This window comes from Octopus sinensis, linkage group LG18 (assembly GCF_006345805.1).
Source record: "Octopus sinensis linkage group LG18, ASM634580v1, whole genome shotgun sequence".
Taxonomy (NCBI): Eukaryota; Metazoa; Mollusca; class Cephalopoda; order Octopoda; family Octopodidae; genus Octopus; species Octopus sinensis.
Window position 1 is genome coordinate 13,491,370 of NC_043014.1, and position 19,901 is coordinate 13,511,270.

The 19,901-nt window shown below is 39.2% G+C and overlaps 1 protein-coding gene across 4 annotated transcripts in view; it reads left to right on the forward strand.

Moving 5' to 3' along the window:
- Positions 1-19,901, forward strand: part of LOC115221341 (dynamin-1-like protein) — a 162,579-nt gene that overhangs the window by 42,988 nt on the left and 99,690 nt on the right. For all 4 annotated transcript variants that reach the window (XM_029791516.2, XM_029791518.2, XM_029791517.2 and 1 more), the window contains exons 2-4: positions 2,317-2,464; positions 5,627-5,748; positions 16,598-16,847. In XM_029791516.2, coding sequence (XP_029647376.1) covers positions 2,317-2,464; positions 5,627-5,748; positions 16,598-16,847 — 520 coding nt within the window. The remainder of the gene's footprint in view (positions 1-2,316; positions 2,465-5,626; positions 5,749-16,597; positions 16,848-19,901) is intronic.

The following is a 19,901-nucleotide window of genomic DNA, read 5'->3' on the forward strand; positions in this document are numbered from 1 at the left end:
CTTCCTGAATGCAGAAAGCTCATTAAATACAACCGCTTTAGAACAAAATAAGAGAAAATATGCCAAAGTCTGTGAGACAGCAGCTCAATCTAGAGTGGGTGGTGCCTTCCAATTCGATAAAAGAAACCTATCCAAGGAAGACAAGGATATTAGTTTTCTTGATTTTGTTTCTCTTTTCCTGTTCCATTTTTTGCACCAACCTTCTTCATGTTTTTTCCACATTTTTTGTTATTTTCTTACTGTCCAGCGTCTTTGTTTTTTAAAATATATATAACACATAAACAGGGCCTGAAAGATTTCTTTAAGAGACCTGGGATATTTTATAAATATTCTTGTTCAAGTATCATAATAGCATGAAACTCTTGGTAGCTCTTTTGGTTGTCTTTTGAAATTGATTATATATATATATTTATATATATATATATATATATATATATATATACTGTTGTGTCTGGGGAGAGTCATTTTCTTTTCGTGCCTTATGATTTAATACACTCACTGATAAAATTTCCACTTATTCCTTATTTTTATTTTCCTAAAATTTTCGTTGCGTCTTGCAACCTTTTCAATAGACTTGACTCTCACATGAACTCACATAAAGAATCTTGCAAACTAAATCCCAAAACGAAATAAGGATCTTGTCTTTTTGTATATCTGGAATTTCATTGTTCAATGTATTCTGATTAAGTTTTTAAAAAAAAGGTTTGGCTGTTATTTCTAGCAAGTTGAATGACCACAAAGAAGTTTCTCCTTACTAAAATTTACATAATTAGTAAACTGTATGTGTATTTAGTGATTTGTAAACTATGTATGAGGTAGAGGCTATTTAAAAATTGTGTATGGTGTTATTTATTTTGGGTTAGAATTCATTGGGTTTGTTATTATTGAAGATATATAATAATAATAATGAAATTATTGTATACAGTGCTCAGGTGCACCACAACTTGTCAGAAAGTGCGTATAAAGCATATGCAGTAATGTACAAATGTTTGGAAAGCGAACAATGCACGAGTCAGATACATGCTTGTGTGTGTATGGAGGGGAGAAAATCAAGTGTAGTGTTGGCAAATCTCAGGAAGCATGGAAGTTTTGAAGGATGCAGTGCTCCGACAACTAACAACTGATGCCGGCAGTTTGTTCCATGCTTCAGCAACTCTCAGCGTGAAAAAATGTTTCCTGAAGTCATGGGAGCTGTGCTGTTTTCTGACTTTGTAAATATGTCCACGGGTGTTAGATGGGTGGAGTTCCAATATTGTGATGTTGTAGATTGAAGATATTGTGTGTACTGGGGGTTTGTACTGTCTGTCAAGTCACAAGCACCCCAGACAGTCTGTACCTTACAGAGTATGCATCCAGTTCTAAGTAAAGCCAATTTTTGCAATGCACCAAGATTGTAGGGTATTTCTAAAGTGTCAAGATGTTTCTTCAAGTTGCGTATTATTATTATTATTATTATTGAATGAGAGAGCAGTGCATGCCATCAAAGTGACACTGGGGTAAAATATACAAAGCCCAGTATACCCATCATGTCTACCCGTCTGATAAAGGTACACTAGGCACATGCATCACAACCATATGTGCGCGACATGGTGATCTCATATCAGGATAAACAGCACATGACCTTGCAGTTGGGGCCCTGTTAGAATTTTCTTCTGGTCGAGTAACCCATCCTGGTCAAAAGGTCCCTGAATAAGGGTTGTTTAAGGATGTTGAACGAAACACCCATGTTTCCAGAGGTGAATTATTCAAACCCCAAAGAATTCCTCTCAACACACAGCTATAATGCTCATGATCAGAGATGCACATATCATCAGCCACTAAGGGACATGCTCAACTGGTTATGGTCAAACAACTGGTCAAAAATCTGTGGTATTGAGCAGAATATTTGCTGTAGCCGATCTTTTTACCATTATTATTATTATTATTATTGTTGTTGTTGTTGTTGCAGTGAGCTGGCAGAATTGTTTGCATGCTGGGCAAAATGTTTAGTTGCATTTTGTCCGTTTTTACATTTTGAGTTCAAATTCTACTGAGGTCGACTTTGCCTTTCTTCCTTCCAGGGTCAATAAAATAAATACCAGTTAAGCACTGGGGGTCAATGTAATCAACTTATCCCCTTCCCTGAAATTACTGGCCTCATGTCAAAATCTGTAATTGCTATTGTTATAAAGATAAGGTAGTTTGGCAGGTGTTGGTAGTTCAGATCCTTCCAATGTCAACTTTGCCTTTCATCTTATTAATAAAGAACTAATTAGTTTATTAAGATGTTTCATTGTTGTGGTTTTTTTAATTCTTTTTTTTTTTTTATCTTTCCAGAGTTCTGGTAAAAGCTCTGTTTTGGAGAGTTTGGTAGGGAAAGATTTTCTACCTCGGGGATCTGGTATAGTCACCAGACGGCCTCTTGTTCTTCAATTGATACACATAGGTAAAGCTGAAATTGAAACTCGGCGACAAGAATCAACCGGTGAGTAATTTTTTTGTTTTGTAAGGACCCTCCATTTTTTTTGAGGACATACTGGTTCCACAATTAAGGGTCACATTACATTCTCTATAGTGGTTAGTGTTAGGAAAAGCATCCATCCGTAAATAGCAAGCCAAGGAAGAAACACAAATGAAACATGGTCCTCTGGTTCATTTAAACTGGCTATATTGGCCCAAATACATTACTTGTTTTATGTTCTAACCAGTCAGATCCAGCCTATCACACCTACCCTTCAATGCCATTCTAAAAATATACTTATCACATCATCAAGATTTCAAAGCTATGAGATAATGCATGATTAGTTAAAAACAATGTGAATGAAAAAGCGTTACATTTGACAGTAATTTACTGAATGCTAAAGGGTTAGCAAGCATCAGTACTTCATTATGTGACCATGGCAGCTTGTCCAACCCAAACCGGCAGGAAAAACATTGGGCATAAAATAATGATGAAGGGGATGGGAATGGCAGCAGTGATGGTAGTCTTCAACATAATTTCATTATTATTATTATTATTTATTATTATTACTGTGCCGGTGGCACGTAAAAAGCACCATCCGATCGTGGCCGTTTGCCAGCCTCGTCTGGCACCTGTGCCGGTGGCACGTAAAAAGCACCCACTACACTCATGGAGTGGTTGGCGTTAGGAAGGGCATCCAGTCGTAGAAACATTGCCAGATCAGACTGGGCCTGGTGCAGCCTTCTGGCTTCCCAGACCCCAGTTGAACCGTCCAACCCATGCCAGCATGGAATGCAGATGCTAAACGATGATGATGATGACTGTGGATACCAACCACTGTACTTTCCAGTCAGGTTACATACATCACCTAACCACATTTAAATGTCCACTTAACAACCAACCCCATTCACAACATATCTCCTGCGTGGAGGCCTCTGGCATTCTTGATACCGGGACCATATCCCTGCTCACCACTACCAGGGTGGAGATGGCTGTCCGCAAGTGTGAGACCTGTGAGTTAGGGGGGGGGGTCTGTTCCCACTAACTCACAGGTCTCACACATGATTAAATAAATTAAATAACTTAATTCATTTAATCATGTAAACCAGTGGTTCTCAACAGGGGTGGGTCCATATGGCACTTTAGATTTTGTTGTCAAAATTTATATGGAATAAATCTGTCATACTTCCACATTACTCTACATTACACAAAATATTTTTTTATACAGTTTCTAATAATATCTAATTATAAAAATCATCATCATTTAATGTCCGTTGTCCATGCTGGCATTGGTTGGACAGTTTGACCAGAGCTGGCAAGCTGGGCAGCTGCACCAGACTCCAGTCTGATTTGGTATGGTTTCTATGGCTTGATGACCTTGCTAATGCCAACCACTTTACAGAGGGTGCTGGGTGCTTTATGGTACTGTCACAAGTGCTTTACACCACCAACAGTATCAGTCTTAACACTTCTGTTGCAGGGTATGGGTCTTCTTGAGTATGGCAAAGCACCAGGTCATAAGTTATTTTAAACCTCGAATGGCTATGAGAGACCATCCAAGTAAAATAGGAATCACCAGGGTCTATGGGTAAGAAACGGCTGAGAACCACTGATGTACATCATTCCATCATCATCAACAACATCATTTAATATCCACTTTTCCATGCTTACTCAAGTTGGCTGAAATTTGTTGAGGCAAATTTTCTATGGTCAGATGCCCTTCCTGTTGCTAACCCTGACCTTTTTCAAAGTAAAGTAATATTTCTCCATAGCCAGACAGGATTTTCACAGAAGATTGGAAACAAACAACATTGCTTGTATGATGATGATGATGATACTTGTTTACAACCCTCACATGATAAAAAAATAAAATCATTATCTGTAAATCTGTAGTCTGAAAATAACACTATGTAACAAAATTTTAATTTTTTTTTTTGTTTTGTCTTTGGTCAGTAAGTGTTATTTCCTATTTGTTTCCATCTAGAAATCAAAGGAAATGACTGCTATTCCCTTCAAACTTTGCTTTTGTGACCTGGACATCAATGTGTTGAAGCTGATCTATTTTCCATTACATTTCAGACTGATTCAGTGCTGGGTTGCTGAAGCAGAAATATCGTTATAACAAATATTCTGCTCAATACTGATCTGATTTCAGTTGTTTGACCGTAACCATTTGAACATGTTCCTTAGTGGCTGATAATATGTGCATCTCTGACTATGAGCAGGAGCAGTGGGGGGAGCATCATAGCCATGTGTTGATAGGAATTCTTTGAGATTTGAATAAATATCGTAACAAAAGTAAAGCTTGAAAGAAATATTAGCCATTTTTTGATACTTTCTAGGAGTAAGCAAATACGAAATAACAGCTGCTGCCCAAGGACAAAAATCATGTCACACAGTGTAATTTTTGCATGCAGCAAGTGAAATACCGAAACTCAGGTTAATGATCATCGTTTAACGTCTGCTTTCCATGCTAGCATGAGTTGGATAATTTGACTGAGGACTGGCGAACCAGATGGCTGCACCAGACTCCAATCTGATCTGGCAGAGTTTCTACAGCTGGATGCCCTTCCTAACACCAACGACTCCGAGTGTGTAGTGGGTGCTTTTACGTGCCACCGACACGTGGGCCAGTCAGTTGGTACTTGCAACAGCCACGCTCAAATGGTGATTTTTACGTGCCACCTGCCCAGGAGCCAGTCTAGTGGCACTGGCAACGACCTTGCTTGAATATTTTTTCATGTACCACTGGCACAAGTGTCAGTAAGGCGACGCTGGTAACAATCACACTTGAATAGTGCTTTTTATGTGCCACCGGCACGGAAGCCAGTTGGCTACTCTGGCAACGATCACACTCGGATTTTACTCTTAGCGCTCCACTAGCATGGATGGCAGTCATCGAATTTGATTTTGATTTCACTTGCCTCAACAGGTCTTCGCAAGCAGAGTTTAGTGTCCAATGAAGGAAAGGTATGCATAAGTGGGCTGGTTACACCCCTGGCATAGGCCACGAGGTTATGGTTTCACTTGGCTTGCTGGGTCTTCTCCAGCACAACATATTTCCAAAGGTCTCGGTCACTAGCCATTGTCTCAATGAGGCCTAATGTTCGAAGGTCAATCTTATTAAAAATTCATTTCAGATCTTTCAGACATTTTGGCATGTAATTGCTTTCTGTTATTTTCTAGATGGAGAACATATTGAAGAATGGGGCAAATTCCTTCACACCAAAAACAAAATCTACGGCGATTTTGAAGAAATTCGACAGGAAATTCGAGCTGAGACAGAACGGATGACAGGGACAAATAAGGTGAGTAGAATTATGATTTTCAGTTAGAAGAGTGAACCAGAAAGTAATGCAATGTTTATTTGCATTACTTTTTTTACTCACCATTGTATATACAAAGTGTGAGTCAAAACTTAATATAAATAAAAATTGCATTTATTTCTGACCCTTCTCATATTCACTTGCTTTTCTTTGCTCTCCTAGTTTTTTTCTCCCTGCTTTACAAACTATGTATAGGTGCAGGCAAGGGTGTGTGGTTCAGAATTTTGCTTCCCAGTCAGGTTATTTCAGGTTCAGTCCTACTGTGTGACACTTTGGACAAGTGTCTTCTACTATAGCACCAGGTCACCCAAATCTTGGAGTGGATTTGGTAGATCAAAACTGAAATCACAGGTTTTCTCAAGCACTGCATACAATATATATATAGATATAATAATATACACCACACACAACACACACACACCACACACACACACACAATACATACACACAACATTACAATACAATACATTTACAACTAATACACACATGCATACATGGGTACAGGATGTCACCAGCGGTGCAAATAACATGAAATACGTAAACAAATGAATGAAATATGTGAATGTGAAAAAATGGAAAACAGGACAAGTAAACAGAGAGAAGACCCTTCATCAGTTGTCGGCTGTCTATCTACTAATTTTGAGCATTCAGTGACACTATGAGTCTTCAAAGACAGTTGCTCCCATTCTAAAATAAAATTTAGGATTTATGGAGGGTCAAAGTTGGGAACAAAAAAAATGACAATGGAGACATACAAGGAACCAAACGGAAACCAACATGGTGGGTTCGTTAGACCAGAACAAGAGGAGAATAGTGAATACTGGGAGAAACATGTCCTGTTTTCCATTTTTTCTCGTTTACATATTTCACTCGTTTTTCCCTTGTTTGTTTACATATTTCATATTAATTGCACTACTGGTGACGTCCGGTACCCATATGTGCATGTGTATACATATATGTATATTCTTATTTAATGCAACTGACACTATCCGTTTTTCAAAGTTCTCCTCATTAATGTTCCGTTTTTCCATGCTATCAGGGTTGACGATTTGACTGAGGACTGGCAAAAAGTTTTCCATGCTATCATGGGTTGGACGATTTGACTGAGGACTGGCAAACCAGATGGCTGCACCAGGCTCCAATCAGATCTGGCATCTTGGGCAAGTGTCTTCTACAATAGCCTTGGGCCGACCAAAGCCTTGTGAGTGGATTTGGTAGACGGAAACTGAAAGAAGCCTGTCGTACATATGTATATCTATATGCGTATGTATGTTTGTGTTTCTGTGTTTTCCCCCCCAGATCTGGCAGAGTTTCTACAGCTGGATGTCCTTCCTAACGCCAACCACTCCGAGAGTGTAGTGGGTGCTTTTACATGTCACTGGCACGAGGGCCAGTCAGGCGGTACTGGCAATGGCCATGCTTAAATGGTGTTTTTTACGTGCCACCTGTACAGGAGCCAGTCCAGTGGCACTGGCAATGATCTCACTCGAATGTTTTTTTAACGTGCCACCAGCACAAGTGTCAGTAAGGTGACACTGGTAACAATCATGCTTGGATGATGTTCTTAGTGCTCCACTAGCATGGATGCCAGTCATCGAATTTGATTTTCCAAGTGTGTGTGTGTATATATATATGACTCAACCAGCAGAAAGTCTTCAATACCACTCTCTTTCTCAGCTGAGGGATCATTTTCTTACGAGTTACTTGGCAATCTTGCTGGTGTTGGTTTCACATAAAAAGCACCAGTGTTGGTGCCGCATAAAATGCATCCAGTGCACTCTGTAAAGTGGTTAGTGTTAGGAAGAGCATCCAGGTGTATAAACCATTCCAAAACAGATAGTGGAGCCTGGTGCAGTTCTCCCGCTTTTTGGCTCCAGCCACACTGTTCAACCCATGCCAGCATGGAAGGCAAATGAAGGTTCTGCAATTTCTTGCTGAGCAACCTGCATAAACGGTTTGTTTATAATGATCAAACGTTTGTGTTCCCCATAAGCTCTTGCCCTCTATCAAATCACCATTACCTGTACAGGTGCACAAGTGTGCCATGCAACAGTTGCTAAAATGATTGTGGAACATGGTGCACCACCCAGGCTGGGAATCGAAACCACAATCTCATGATCATTAGGCCATGTAGACACACACACACATGCACACATTATTTACAGACATAGGCGCAGGAGTGGCTGTGTGGTAAGTAGCTTGCTTACCAACCACATAGTCCCGGGTTCAGTCCCACTGTGTGGCAACTTGAGCAAGTGTCTTCTACTATAGCTTCGGGCCGACCAAAGCCTTGTTAGTGGATTTGGTAGACGGAAACTGAAAAAAGCCTGTTGTATGTATGTGTGTGTATGTGTGTGTTTGGTGTCTGTGTTTGTCCCCCCAACATCGCTTGACAACCGATGCTGGTGTGTTTACATCCCTGTAACTTAGCAGTTCAGCAAAGGAGACCGATAGAATAAGTACTAGGCTTACAAAGAATAAGTCCTGGGGTCAATTTGCTCGACTAAAGGTTGTGCCCCAGCATGGCTGCAGTTAAATGACTGAAACAAGTAAAAGAGTAAAAGAGACATCTTGCTAAATTCCATCAGAATTTGTTTATTTTGAAACATAATGCTGTCTATTATTGGTAAAAAAGAAAAAAAACTATGCGATGTGAAAGTTTAAAATGTTGTAACAAATTGGAAAATGAATATAATACATGCCTCAATGGATTATCAAATTAGAGTCAGCTGATATTCCCAGATCCTATTAGAATCGTATCTATTATTTTCTTTTCTACTCTCTATGTGTACATTCATCTTAGATTTGAAAGAGCTTTGTTTATGGATGTTTATGACTTCTTTCTTTTGTTCATTATTTAAACTAGATTTAAATGTATTTTATTTGTAAACTCATTTCTCAGTTTTGGGTGTCGATTAAAAGTGAAAAAGTTTTCCAAACCATTCCAGTATATTATTTAGCAATACTAATTGTTTCTCTGTGTGTGTGTGTAAGTAACAGAGAGATATACAGTACATGTATCCTCATTTATCACTGGTGTTTAACTCCACAAAACAATGGTAAATGAATCAGCTCCCTGCACTTTGTCAAAGAAATGAATGGTAGATTCATTGACACCAAACAGCAAAGGCCAATAGCTACAAACCTTCCACTGTCATCTTTTGTTGATCATCTCTAACTTTCCCAATAGAGAATACTCATCTATATCATTTTAAGAATGCACATCCTTGCAGTATGTTAATGAAAACAAAAGCAATTGGCAATGCATTCTGGATAGCTGAGCAATGTTGATGGGCTACCTTTTTGCAGTACAAACAGAATCTTCTAATCGTCGACTCATGTTACCACAGATCAATCTTTGATAAGTGTAACATGAGGCAGGATTTCTACAACTGAATGCCCTTCCTCTCACTAACCCTCTCCTGTTTCTGAGCAAGGTGGTATTTTCCCTTAGCTAGATATGTTTTTTTTTATGGAAGACTAGAAACAAACAACCTCACTTATATAACAGTGATGCTCATTTACAATCATCATGTGATGTCTGGCTGAGAGTAGACACAAACGTGCGTGCGCATGCATGCACACATACACACAAATGGACTTTTTAAAATTTCTGTCTACCAGATCCATTCACAAGCTTTTGGGTGATAGTAGAAGACACTTACCCAGAGTGTCATACAGTGGGACTGAACCCCAAGACAACATAGCTGGAAAGCAAATTTCTTAACCACACAGCCATGTCTGCACTTCTGTTGTAGTTGATAATTTCTCATCTGGGTTTCATACTTACATCATGTAAGAGTGTAGTTGGAAGAACTTTCAGTAAATTTTGATATAAACACCCGCATGATTTTTACTAAGAAAAGAAAATTACAGAAGACTACCAAGAGTCACGTGGAGATGAAATGGTTGTACTTCGACTGGGATAATATTGCACTTTTCCTTTAAGATAAGATGATTACATATATCTATATACTTATTTATATTTATTTATTTATATTAAGGGCATTACTATACATAAATGCCTCACACCAGGAGGGCCTCTTAAAATCAAAATTTTAAGAATCTCTCCTAGCATGAGGCATTTATATTTAGTAATGCCCTTAATATAAATAAATATATTTAAAGGGAATAATTAATAAATTTTTCCCTTATGAGGTTTTTCACGCTAACTATTTGATAATTTCTTATAAAGATTTTACCCTATTTTTAAATTGTGTATATATATATATAATATATATACAACATTCTTGGTAGTCTTCCATAATTTTTTTTTCTTAGTGAACTTTACCGAACTTTCAAATATTTCAAGTCTTAGTTTTAGTTCTTCCTGTTTCTGATGGAACATTGGGTCACCAGTTGCATCCACTGAGTGTGATCTGCTGCACCCATTTTTGCATCGGTCCAAGTCAGTTGCAGTTCCCATATGTCCCCATGGAGAGTACTGCACCAGTTTTTGGGCAGTCTTCCTCTTCCACATTTGCTCCCAGCCAGAATCTGTGTCAGTGCAGTGTGTGGCAGCCTGTGTTCTGGTAACCATATTATATCATCATCATCATCATTTAACATCTGCTTTCCATGCTGGCATGATGGGTTGGATGGTTTAGCATAGAGCTGGCTAGCAGGAAGCTGTCCAGAATCCAATTGTCTGTTGTTGCATGGTTTCTATGGCTGGATGCCCTTCCTAGTGCCAACCACTTAGTAGTGTACTGGGTGCTTTTTCCATGCCACTGGCAATTGTAGTCTATGCTTTTTGACGATGTCTGATTTCAAATTTCACCTGGAACCAACATATGATATAGTAGAAGTAAGTCAAGGAAGGTCTAGTAAGACACAATTAGAGAAGATTGAAGAAATAATTTGGGAATAAATGGAAGATATGCAAAGTGTGATATATATAAGAACTTTTGTATTGCAAACCATCATAAATCTGTTGCAGTATTGTAAAACAGACATAGAATAGCATATATAAGGCTGAAATGGAGGAGAATAGATTATAAGGACAAATATTCTTCGTTGTTGTTGTAGGATCAGGCTTATTTAGTTTCATATCACCTTGATCATCTCTGCTCATCTCTATCTTTGATAGCATGTGACTAACAGTTCCTGTCCATGACATCCAGCTTCGTATGTCGACTGAGTGGCATATATCTTTGCTGGACAACCAGTGTGATTTCGACTGAGTTGGGGTGTTCAAAGTGTCACTAACCAACTCCTCTATGCATTTCCAGCTACGTCTGTCAAAGCAAATTCTCCTTTCTCCAAAACATCATCAAGCCTTAGAGATTATTCTTTCAAGTCCTAGGACTGGTTACCCTGTTCGCTAAAATGAAAAAGGTGTTGCCCCAAAGGACAGCAAGGGAGATGTGCTGGAACAGCCCCACCCCCACTAACTCACAGGGTTCACACTTGCGGACAGCCATCTCCACCCCGGTAGTGATGAGCAGGGATATGGTCCAGGTACCAAGAATACCAGAGGCTTCCACACAGGAGATATGTTGTGAATGGGGATGGTTTTTTACGTGGACATTTAAATGAGGTTAGGTGATGTATGTAACCTGACTGGAAAGTACAGTAGTTAGTTAGTGGAAGGTACCAACAGTAGGGGAAGGATCACGGAATTGTTAGAAGAGAAGAGTTAGATGGTATCTGAAAATGTTGGGCTTAAATAGATGAGATGCTACAGAACTGAAACGTACTGAAAAATTCTTTACTGAGGACCTGATTAAATCATATCTGCATGGAGGAACAAATATTGAATAAGTTGATTGGTTTTAATAACGAGCAGTTTATACATATAAATCATAGTTTAGTCAATTAGAAATATATGCCAGACAAGATGTGAGTGACAGATGTTAATTCTGCTTATATCATACAGAATGGTGACATCTGTGTGTCTAATAGAATTGACCAGAAGAACACGGTCATATGTCTAATTAAAAGAATTATTGATGTTTACTCAGATTTAATTTGACATGAACTAGTTCATTCCAATGCATCATCATCGTTTAATGTCTGCTTTCCATGCTAGCATGGGTTGGACAATTTGGCTGAGGTCTGGCAAACCAGATGGCTGCACCAGACTCCAGTCTGATCTGGCAGAGTTTCTACAGCTGGATGCCCTTCTTAACACCAACCATTCTGAGAGTGTAGTGGGTGTTTTTATGTGCCACCGGCATGAGGGCTAGTCAGTCGGTACTGGCAACGGCCATGCTCAAATGGTGCTTTTTATGTGCCACCTGCACAGGAGCCAGTCCAGCGGCACTGGCGACGACCTCGCTCAAATGTTTTTTCACGTGCCACCAACACAAGTGCCAGTAAGGCAATGCAGGTAACGTCTGCCGTTACGTTCTGAGTTCAAATTCCACTGAGGTCGACTTTGTCTTTCATCCTTTCGGGGTCAATTAAATAAGTACCAGTTATGCACTGGGGTTGATATAATCGACTTAATCCGTTTGTCTGTCTTTGTTTGTTCTCTGTGTTTATCCCCTTGTGGGTAGTAAAGAAATAGGTATTTCGTCTGCCGTTACGTTCTGAGTTCAAATTCCACCGAGGTCGACTTTGCCCTTCATCCTTTCGGGGTCGATAGATTAAGTACCAGTTACACACTGGGGTCAATATAATCAACTTAATCCGTTTGTCTGTCCTTGTTTGTCTCCTCTGTGTGTAGCCCCTTGTGGGCAGTAAAGAAATAAGATGAGGCACCTTCATATTTCTTATTTGCTGGTCCTATGTTGGTAGGTGCTTGTGTGTAAGTTTTGCAGCACAGTCATGTAAATATGAGTCATAGCCAGTACATTCTGGGTAGCTGAATAATGTGGGTGGTGATCACTGGGGCGTGAATTTGTGGTACAAGCAGTCTTCACCTGATTGCTAAACTGTGTTATCACAGAGGAATCTGTGCTAAGCGTAATCTGTGTCATCCCGGATCAGTGATAAATGAGGCTGCATGTACTGTACAGGAATTCCCTAATAGTGTTTACAGATCCCTAATATTACTGTTTCTGGAAAGCGCCATCCTTATAGGATAATCTACCAACATCTTTACAAAAGTGGTTATCATTTCTATTTTACTAATTACAAATGGAATAATAGCATTCCTTAACTACCATAATGCTTTTAATTCAATGGCTAAGCTGATGTTAATTCAAGCTTGTTCTGCACAACATTATATATAAATGTGTGTGTATATGTATGTATGTATATAGATGTGTGTGTATGTATGTGTATGTATGTGTATGTGAGTATGTATATATGTATGTGTGTGTGAGTATGTGTTTGTGTATGTACTTGTGTGGTATGTATATACATGTATGTGAGTGTATGTATATATATATATATATATGCATATATATATATATATATGCGTGTGTGTGTGTGTCTATACATATATAGTCATTATGTTGATAATTAGTTCATTTGTATCTTTGTTGTGGAAAACAATACGTAGCATATGTACTCTTTGATGGTCTGTCTAGGTGTGAGAGTTTCTGCGGTATTTTCCCCATTGTCATTTTCTAAACCTGGTGGAGATTAATTCGAGTATCATAAAGCTTTCTCTTGAAGAAGATGAAATTGAGTACTAAGGTGTCCCCAGATCAGCTTTACTACATAATTGTATCTCGATGTTTCATCAGACCCCATGTAAGGACATTCTGATGCAATTTGTTCTAGTGTTTCAGAAAGACAAAAAAATAAAAAATAAATAGAGGTCACACAAGTCACGTTTGTCTGTTTTCTTTTATTCTTTTTCTTGTTTCAGTCCTTTGGCTGTGGCCACACTGGAGCACTGCCTTGAAGGGTTGAATTCAAACAAATCAACCCCAGGACATTCTTTTTTAAAGCTTAGTACTTATTCTATCAGTCTCTTTTGCTGAACTGCTAAGTTATGGGAATGTAAACGCATCAACACCAGTTGTCAAGCGGTGATGGAGGGACGGACACACACACAGATTTATACATATATACGGCAGGCTTGTTTCAGTTTCCGTCTACCAAATCCACTCACAAGGCTTTGGTCAGCTTGAGACTATAGTAGAAGATACTTGCGCAAGGTGCCACGCAGTGATACTGAACTGGGAACCATGTGGTTGGTAAGCAAGCTATTTACCACACAGCTATACCTGCACCTATTTTGTAGGAATTTTAAAATCTTTTTTTGTTTCAGTTATTGAACTGTTCTTTGAAGGGTTTAGTTGAATATATCAACCCCAATACTTTATTTTTGAGTCTGATGCTTTTTCTATCAACCACTTTTGTTTAACTGCTAAGTTACAGGAATGTTAACAAATCACATATATATTCTTTTACTTGTGTTAGTCATTTGACTGCGGCCATGCTGGAGCACTGCCTTTAGTAGAAGAAATCGACCCCAGGACTTATTTTCTGTAAGCCTAGTACTTATTCTATTGGTCTCTTTGACCAAACTCATAAGTTACGGGAGCATAAACACACCAACATTGGTTGTCAAGTGATGGTGGGGGGGGGGGGACAACACAGACACACACAAATATATATATATATATATGCACTGCCAGATCAGACTGGAGGCTGGTGCAGCTTCCTGGCTCCCCAGACCCCGGTCGAACCGTCCAACCCATGCTAGCATGGAAAACAGACATTCAACGATGATGATGATGATATATATATATATGTGACAGGCTTCTTTCAGTTTCCATCTATCAAATCCACTCATAAGGCTTTAGTTGGCTTGAGGCTATAGTAGAAGATACTTGCCCAATGTGTTACACAGTGGAACTGAACCCAGAACCATGTGGTTGGGAAGTAAGCTTCTTACCAGACAGCCAATATTTTATCTTTTACTTGTGTCCATCATTAGACTGACCATGCTGGGGCACTGCTTTGAAGAATTTTAGTCAAATAAATTGATCCCAGTACTTATCTTGTTTTAAGCTTGGTACTTATTGTATCAGTCTCCTTTGTTGAACTGCTAAGTTGCAGGAATGTACAAAAACCAACACCAGTTGTCAAGCACCGGTAATATTGTATATAATTGCAAAATCCTAATTATAGAATTAAGAAATTCTTAATGTTCTTGCTGTTGTTGTTGTAGTTTTAATTATTTATGAAGTAGCGAGCTGGCTGAATCATTAGTGTGCCGGACAAAATGCTTAGAAGCATTTTTTATGACTTTACATTCTGAGTCAACTTTTCATTCCATCCTTTTGTGGTCAATAAAATAAGTATCAGTTGAGTCCTAGAGTTGATGTAATCAATTAGCCCCCCCCCATTTCAGCTCTTGTGCCTATAGTAGAAAGGTTTATTTATTACTAGCAGTATCACCCGGCGTTGCTCGGGTTTGTAAGGGAAATAACTATATAAGCATTTTTAGAGAGTTATAGCCAAAAGATAGCAAAAAAATGCATTAAAAATGGAAAAAAAATGATGGTAATTTTTTTTTTAAATCGTTGACTCATCGTAGACATTTTTAGAGAGTTACTTCCCTTAGTGAAAAAATGCATTAAAATGGAAAAAATGATGGTAAATTATTTTTAAAATCATAGAATCATCGTAGACGCGCGCTAATACCCAGAAGGGCTTGATATGAATCACGACTATAAGATACCCGCTTTTGGTTACACTGCACTGCAAAATGTAGGAGTAGCTAGGAATCTAAATCGTTGGAGACAGACACACAACTTCTCTTTTATATATAAAGATTATTAGAGTTGTTCTCCTGTCGTGAACCAGAATGGTAATTTGCATATTCACATTCAAACATGACATTGTATTAATTATATATAATATGTTATGTAAATAGGTGCCAGTGTGACATTGTTGTCAGAAGCTTGCTTCCGAACCACATGGTTCTGGGTTCAATCACACTACTTGGTAACTTAGGCAAGTGTCTTCTACTAGAGCCTCAGGCTGACCAAAGCTTTGAGAGTGGATTTGGTAAACAGAAACTGAAAGAAACTGTTTCATATATACACATAATATACACATAGTGAAGGTACATGGCTCAGTGGTTAGAGCATTGAGCTTATGATTATGAGATTGTAAGTTCGAATGCCGACCGGGCTGCATTTTCTGTTCTTGAGCAAGACATTTTATTTCACGTTGCTCCAGTTCACTCAGCTGTAGAAATGAGTTGCGACATCACAGGTGCCAAGCTGTATCGGCCCCTTTGCCTTTCCCTTGGATAACACTGGTGGCGTGGAGAGGGGAGGCCGGTATGCATGGGCGACTGCTGGTCTTCCATAAACAACCTTGCCCGGACTTGTGCCTGGGAGGATAACTTTCTAGGTGCAATCCCATGGTCAGTCATGACCGAAGGAGGTCTCTCAATATACACATATATATAAAAGTGTCCCTGCGATGCCATGTAAAAGTACCCAGCACACTCTGAAGTGGTCAGTGTTACTGGGGTCTGGTGCATCCCTCCCCCCCCCAGCTTTCCAGCTTTGGTCACATCATCCAACCCATGCTAGCATGGACAATGGATGCTAAATGATGATGATGAATATATATGTGTATGTATTTGAGTGTGTGTGTGTCCTTGTCTGTGTTTCACCCCCTCCCCATAATCGCTTGACAAACAGTGTTGGTGTGTTTATGTCCTCATAACTTGGTGGTTCGGCAAAATAGACCAACAGAATATGTACTAGGCTTTTAAAAAAATAATTCCGGGGGTCAATTTGTCCAACTAAAACTCTTCAAAGTGGTGCCCCAGCATAGCCATAGTCAAATAACTGAAACAAGTAATGGATAAAACTAAGTCAGCATTTTGATTCTTACTGTTTCACTGTGTTTAAGACAATTTATAATAATATTATTAATAATGTTTAAAAAATATTCTGTTTCATTTCAGGGCATCTCACAGGATGCCATTCACTTAAGGATTTATTCTGCTAGTGTTGTTAATTTAACACTGGTTGACTTGCCAGGCATTACCAAAGTACCCGTAGGAGACCAACCCGAGGATATTGAAATGCAGATTAAAGAGATGTGTATGAAGTATATCAGCAACCCCAACTCGATAATTCTGTCAGTAACTGCTGCTAACACCGACATGGCTACCTCTGAATCCTTGGCTCTTGCTCGGGAAGTTGATCCTGAAGGTAAGTGTTACAAAGGGAGATGCCTTTATTTTATGTAACTATGCAAACCTTCCCTTCATTGGACACTGCTTGCAAAGACCTGTTGAGGCAAGTGAAATCAGAATCAAATTCGATGACTGGCATCCGTGCCTGTGGAGCACTAATAGCACCATCCGAGCGTGATTGTTGCTAGAGCGGCTAACTGGCATCCGTGCCAGGGGTACGTAAAAAGTGCCATTCAAACGTGATCGTTACCAACGTTGCCTTACTGGCACTTGTGCCAGTGTGCAGGTGGCACGTAAAAAAAAAAAGGACCATTTGGGCGTGGCCGTTGCCAGTACCCCCTGACTGGCCCTCATGCTGGTGGCACATAAAAGCACCCACTTCAGCTCTTGGAGTGGTTGGCGTTAGGAAGGGCATCCAGCTGTAGAAACTCTGCCAGATCAAGATTGGGGCCTGGTGCAGCCATCTGGTTCACCAGTCCTCAGTCAAATCGTCCAACCCATGATAGCATGGAAATGTGGACATTAAAAGATGATGATGATGATGTCTTGGGTGAGTGAGTAAATTGAGGGGAAGTAGATTGGTAAAACACTGGATTACTGCCTTGCAGCCCCTTTCCTTAAACTTCAAATATCGACAAGTTTGACCTTGCATTTTGTACTTTCACAGTCAATAAAATACACTACCAGTTAAATACGAGTTGATTTAACCCTTTAGCATTCAGATTACGTGGTCAAATGTAATGCTTATTTATTTACATTCATTTGAATTAGTCAGGCATTATCTTGCAGCTTTGAGATTTCAAGGACCTGATGGTTATTTTTTAGAATAATATTGTAAGTGTGAGAGGCCAAATCTGGCCAGTTTGAGCAAAAATCCTTAGAAGAGCTTGAGTAACTGATGGCATTTATTTTGTGTGTAAATCTACATAGTAGATATACAAATATGTTAATATGAGAATATTTTGGCTGGATATGGCCAGTTTGTATGCTAAAGGATAAATCTATATAGGACTATATCACCTGATGTGTCTTTCCTTGTTTTTACAACATATTTTAGGTTCTTACTTTAACGTGGAAGTGTGTGGCTTAGTGTTAGGGTGTTGGACTAATGGTCATGAGATTGTGGTTTCGATTCCTGGACCAGGCAATGCGTTGTGTTCTTGAGTGCCAGTTTGTTATTTCTACCTAGTAGGTTTACACACATTATGTCATATCTCGACACTGTGTGGACTGAGTTCCCTGTTGACAGGCCACTGATGATTGTTACCAGCGTCGCCTTACTGGCACTTGTGCCAGTGGCACGTGAAAAAACATTCTAGCAAGGTCATTGCCAGTGCTGCTGGACTGCCTTCTGTGCAGGTGGCACATTAAAAACACCATTTGAGCATGGCTGTTGCCAGTACCGCCTGACCGACCCTCGTGCTGGTGGCACGTAAAAGCACCCACTACACTCTTGGAGTGGTTGGCATTAGGAAGGGCATCCAACTGTAGAAACTCTGCCAAATCAAGATTGGAGCCTGGTGCAGCCATCTGGGTCGCCAGTCCTCAGTCAAATCGTCCAACCCATGCTAGCACGGAAAGCAGATGTTAAATGATGATGATGATGATGATGAATGGTATGCAAATTTCCAACTCCACTTCTCTTAAGCTACTAGGTTTGATCTGTATATAACTATAGCTTGCTACTAGTTTCTTTGGGATTGATCAAGTGATGTAGACACCTCAATAAGGGTTGTAAATTGATCAAGGCTGTTCACCAGTTTTCCACTCTACAGGAAAAAAGAAATAGGTAAATTTAACACATTTGTATATCTACTATGTAGATTTACACACAAGATAAATGCCACCAGTCACTGAAGCTCTACTAAGGTTTTATAAAACCTTTCATTAAATGATATCAGAGAGTATAACAAACAGTTTGAGAGAGAAAGGAAGGCAACAGACTGAATGATGCATCTTGAATTATGTATCTAATGCTTTTACTTTTTACTCTTTTACTTGTTTCAGTCATTTCAGTCATTTGACTGTGGCCATGCTGGAGCACCACCTTTAGTCGAGCAAATCGACCCCGGGACTTATTCTTTGTAAGCCCAGTACTTATTCTATCCGTCTCTTTTGCCGAACCGCTAAGTGACGGGGACGTAAACACACCAGCATCGGTTGTCAAGCAATGCTAGGGAGACAGACACACAAACACACACACACATATATACATATATACGACAGGCTTCTTTCAGTTTCCATCTACCAAATCCACTCACAAGGCATTGGTCGGCTCGGGGCTATAGCAGAAGACACTTGCCCAAGATGCCACGCAGTGGGACTGAACCTGGAACCATGTGGTTGGTTAGCAAGCTACTTACCACACAGCCACTCTACAAACTAATTACAAAGGACCTGTAAATCATTTCTTCTCATGTTAGCTTCTGTAAATGATTTCATTTTCTGCTGTTTTAATCTCAACACACATCACACCTAAGGTTATAACCAACAATTTTGTGTTTATGAAGTCTAAATGTCATTTACATCAAAATCTTAATTACAGTATTCGCTAGCATTAAAGACTCACCCCTATTTTACAAGTATGTTTTGTAATGGATCTTTTCGGTTTGAACGCCAATTTTTTCTAGCGGTGTCATATGAAATTGTCACCCATAATTACGACCCTACTCTCGATCTATTGCATTTCAATCTATTTTAGGGTTAGGGGTGGGGGGAAGGGTATCTTTTTTTCTTCACAAATGTAAATAAACCCAATCTGTTTCTTAAATGAGGGACATATTCATACGGCACAGAATGTTGTTTACCTCAATGGACGTCAGTGATTGGTTGAAATTGCAGAAATTGAAGAAAAAAACCAACAAATATCTTACAACCTATAGAATTTTCTCAATAAAGCCAAAAGAAAATGATGTTTTATAAACACATTCTACCAGTATACGAAGTTTAAAATTTTTTAGTTACCTAGAAATTATGTTAAAAACTGCCGTTCAAGCCGAAAAGATCCTTTGTAACAAAACAAATTTAGTATATTTCATCATACACTTACTGAAAGATGTTTAACCCTTTA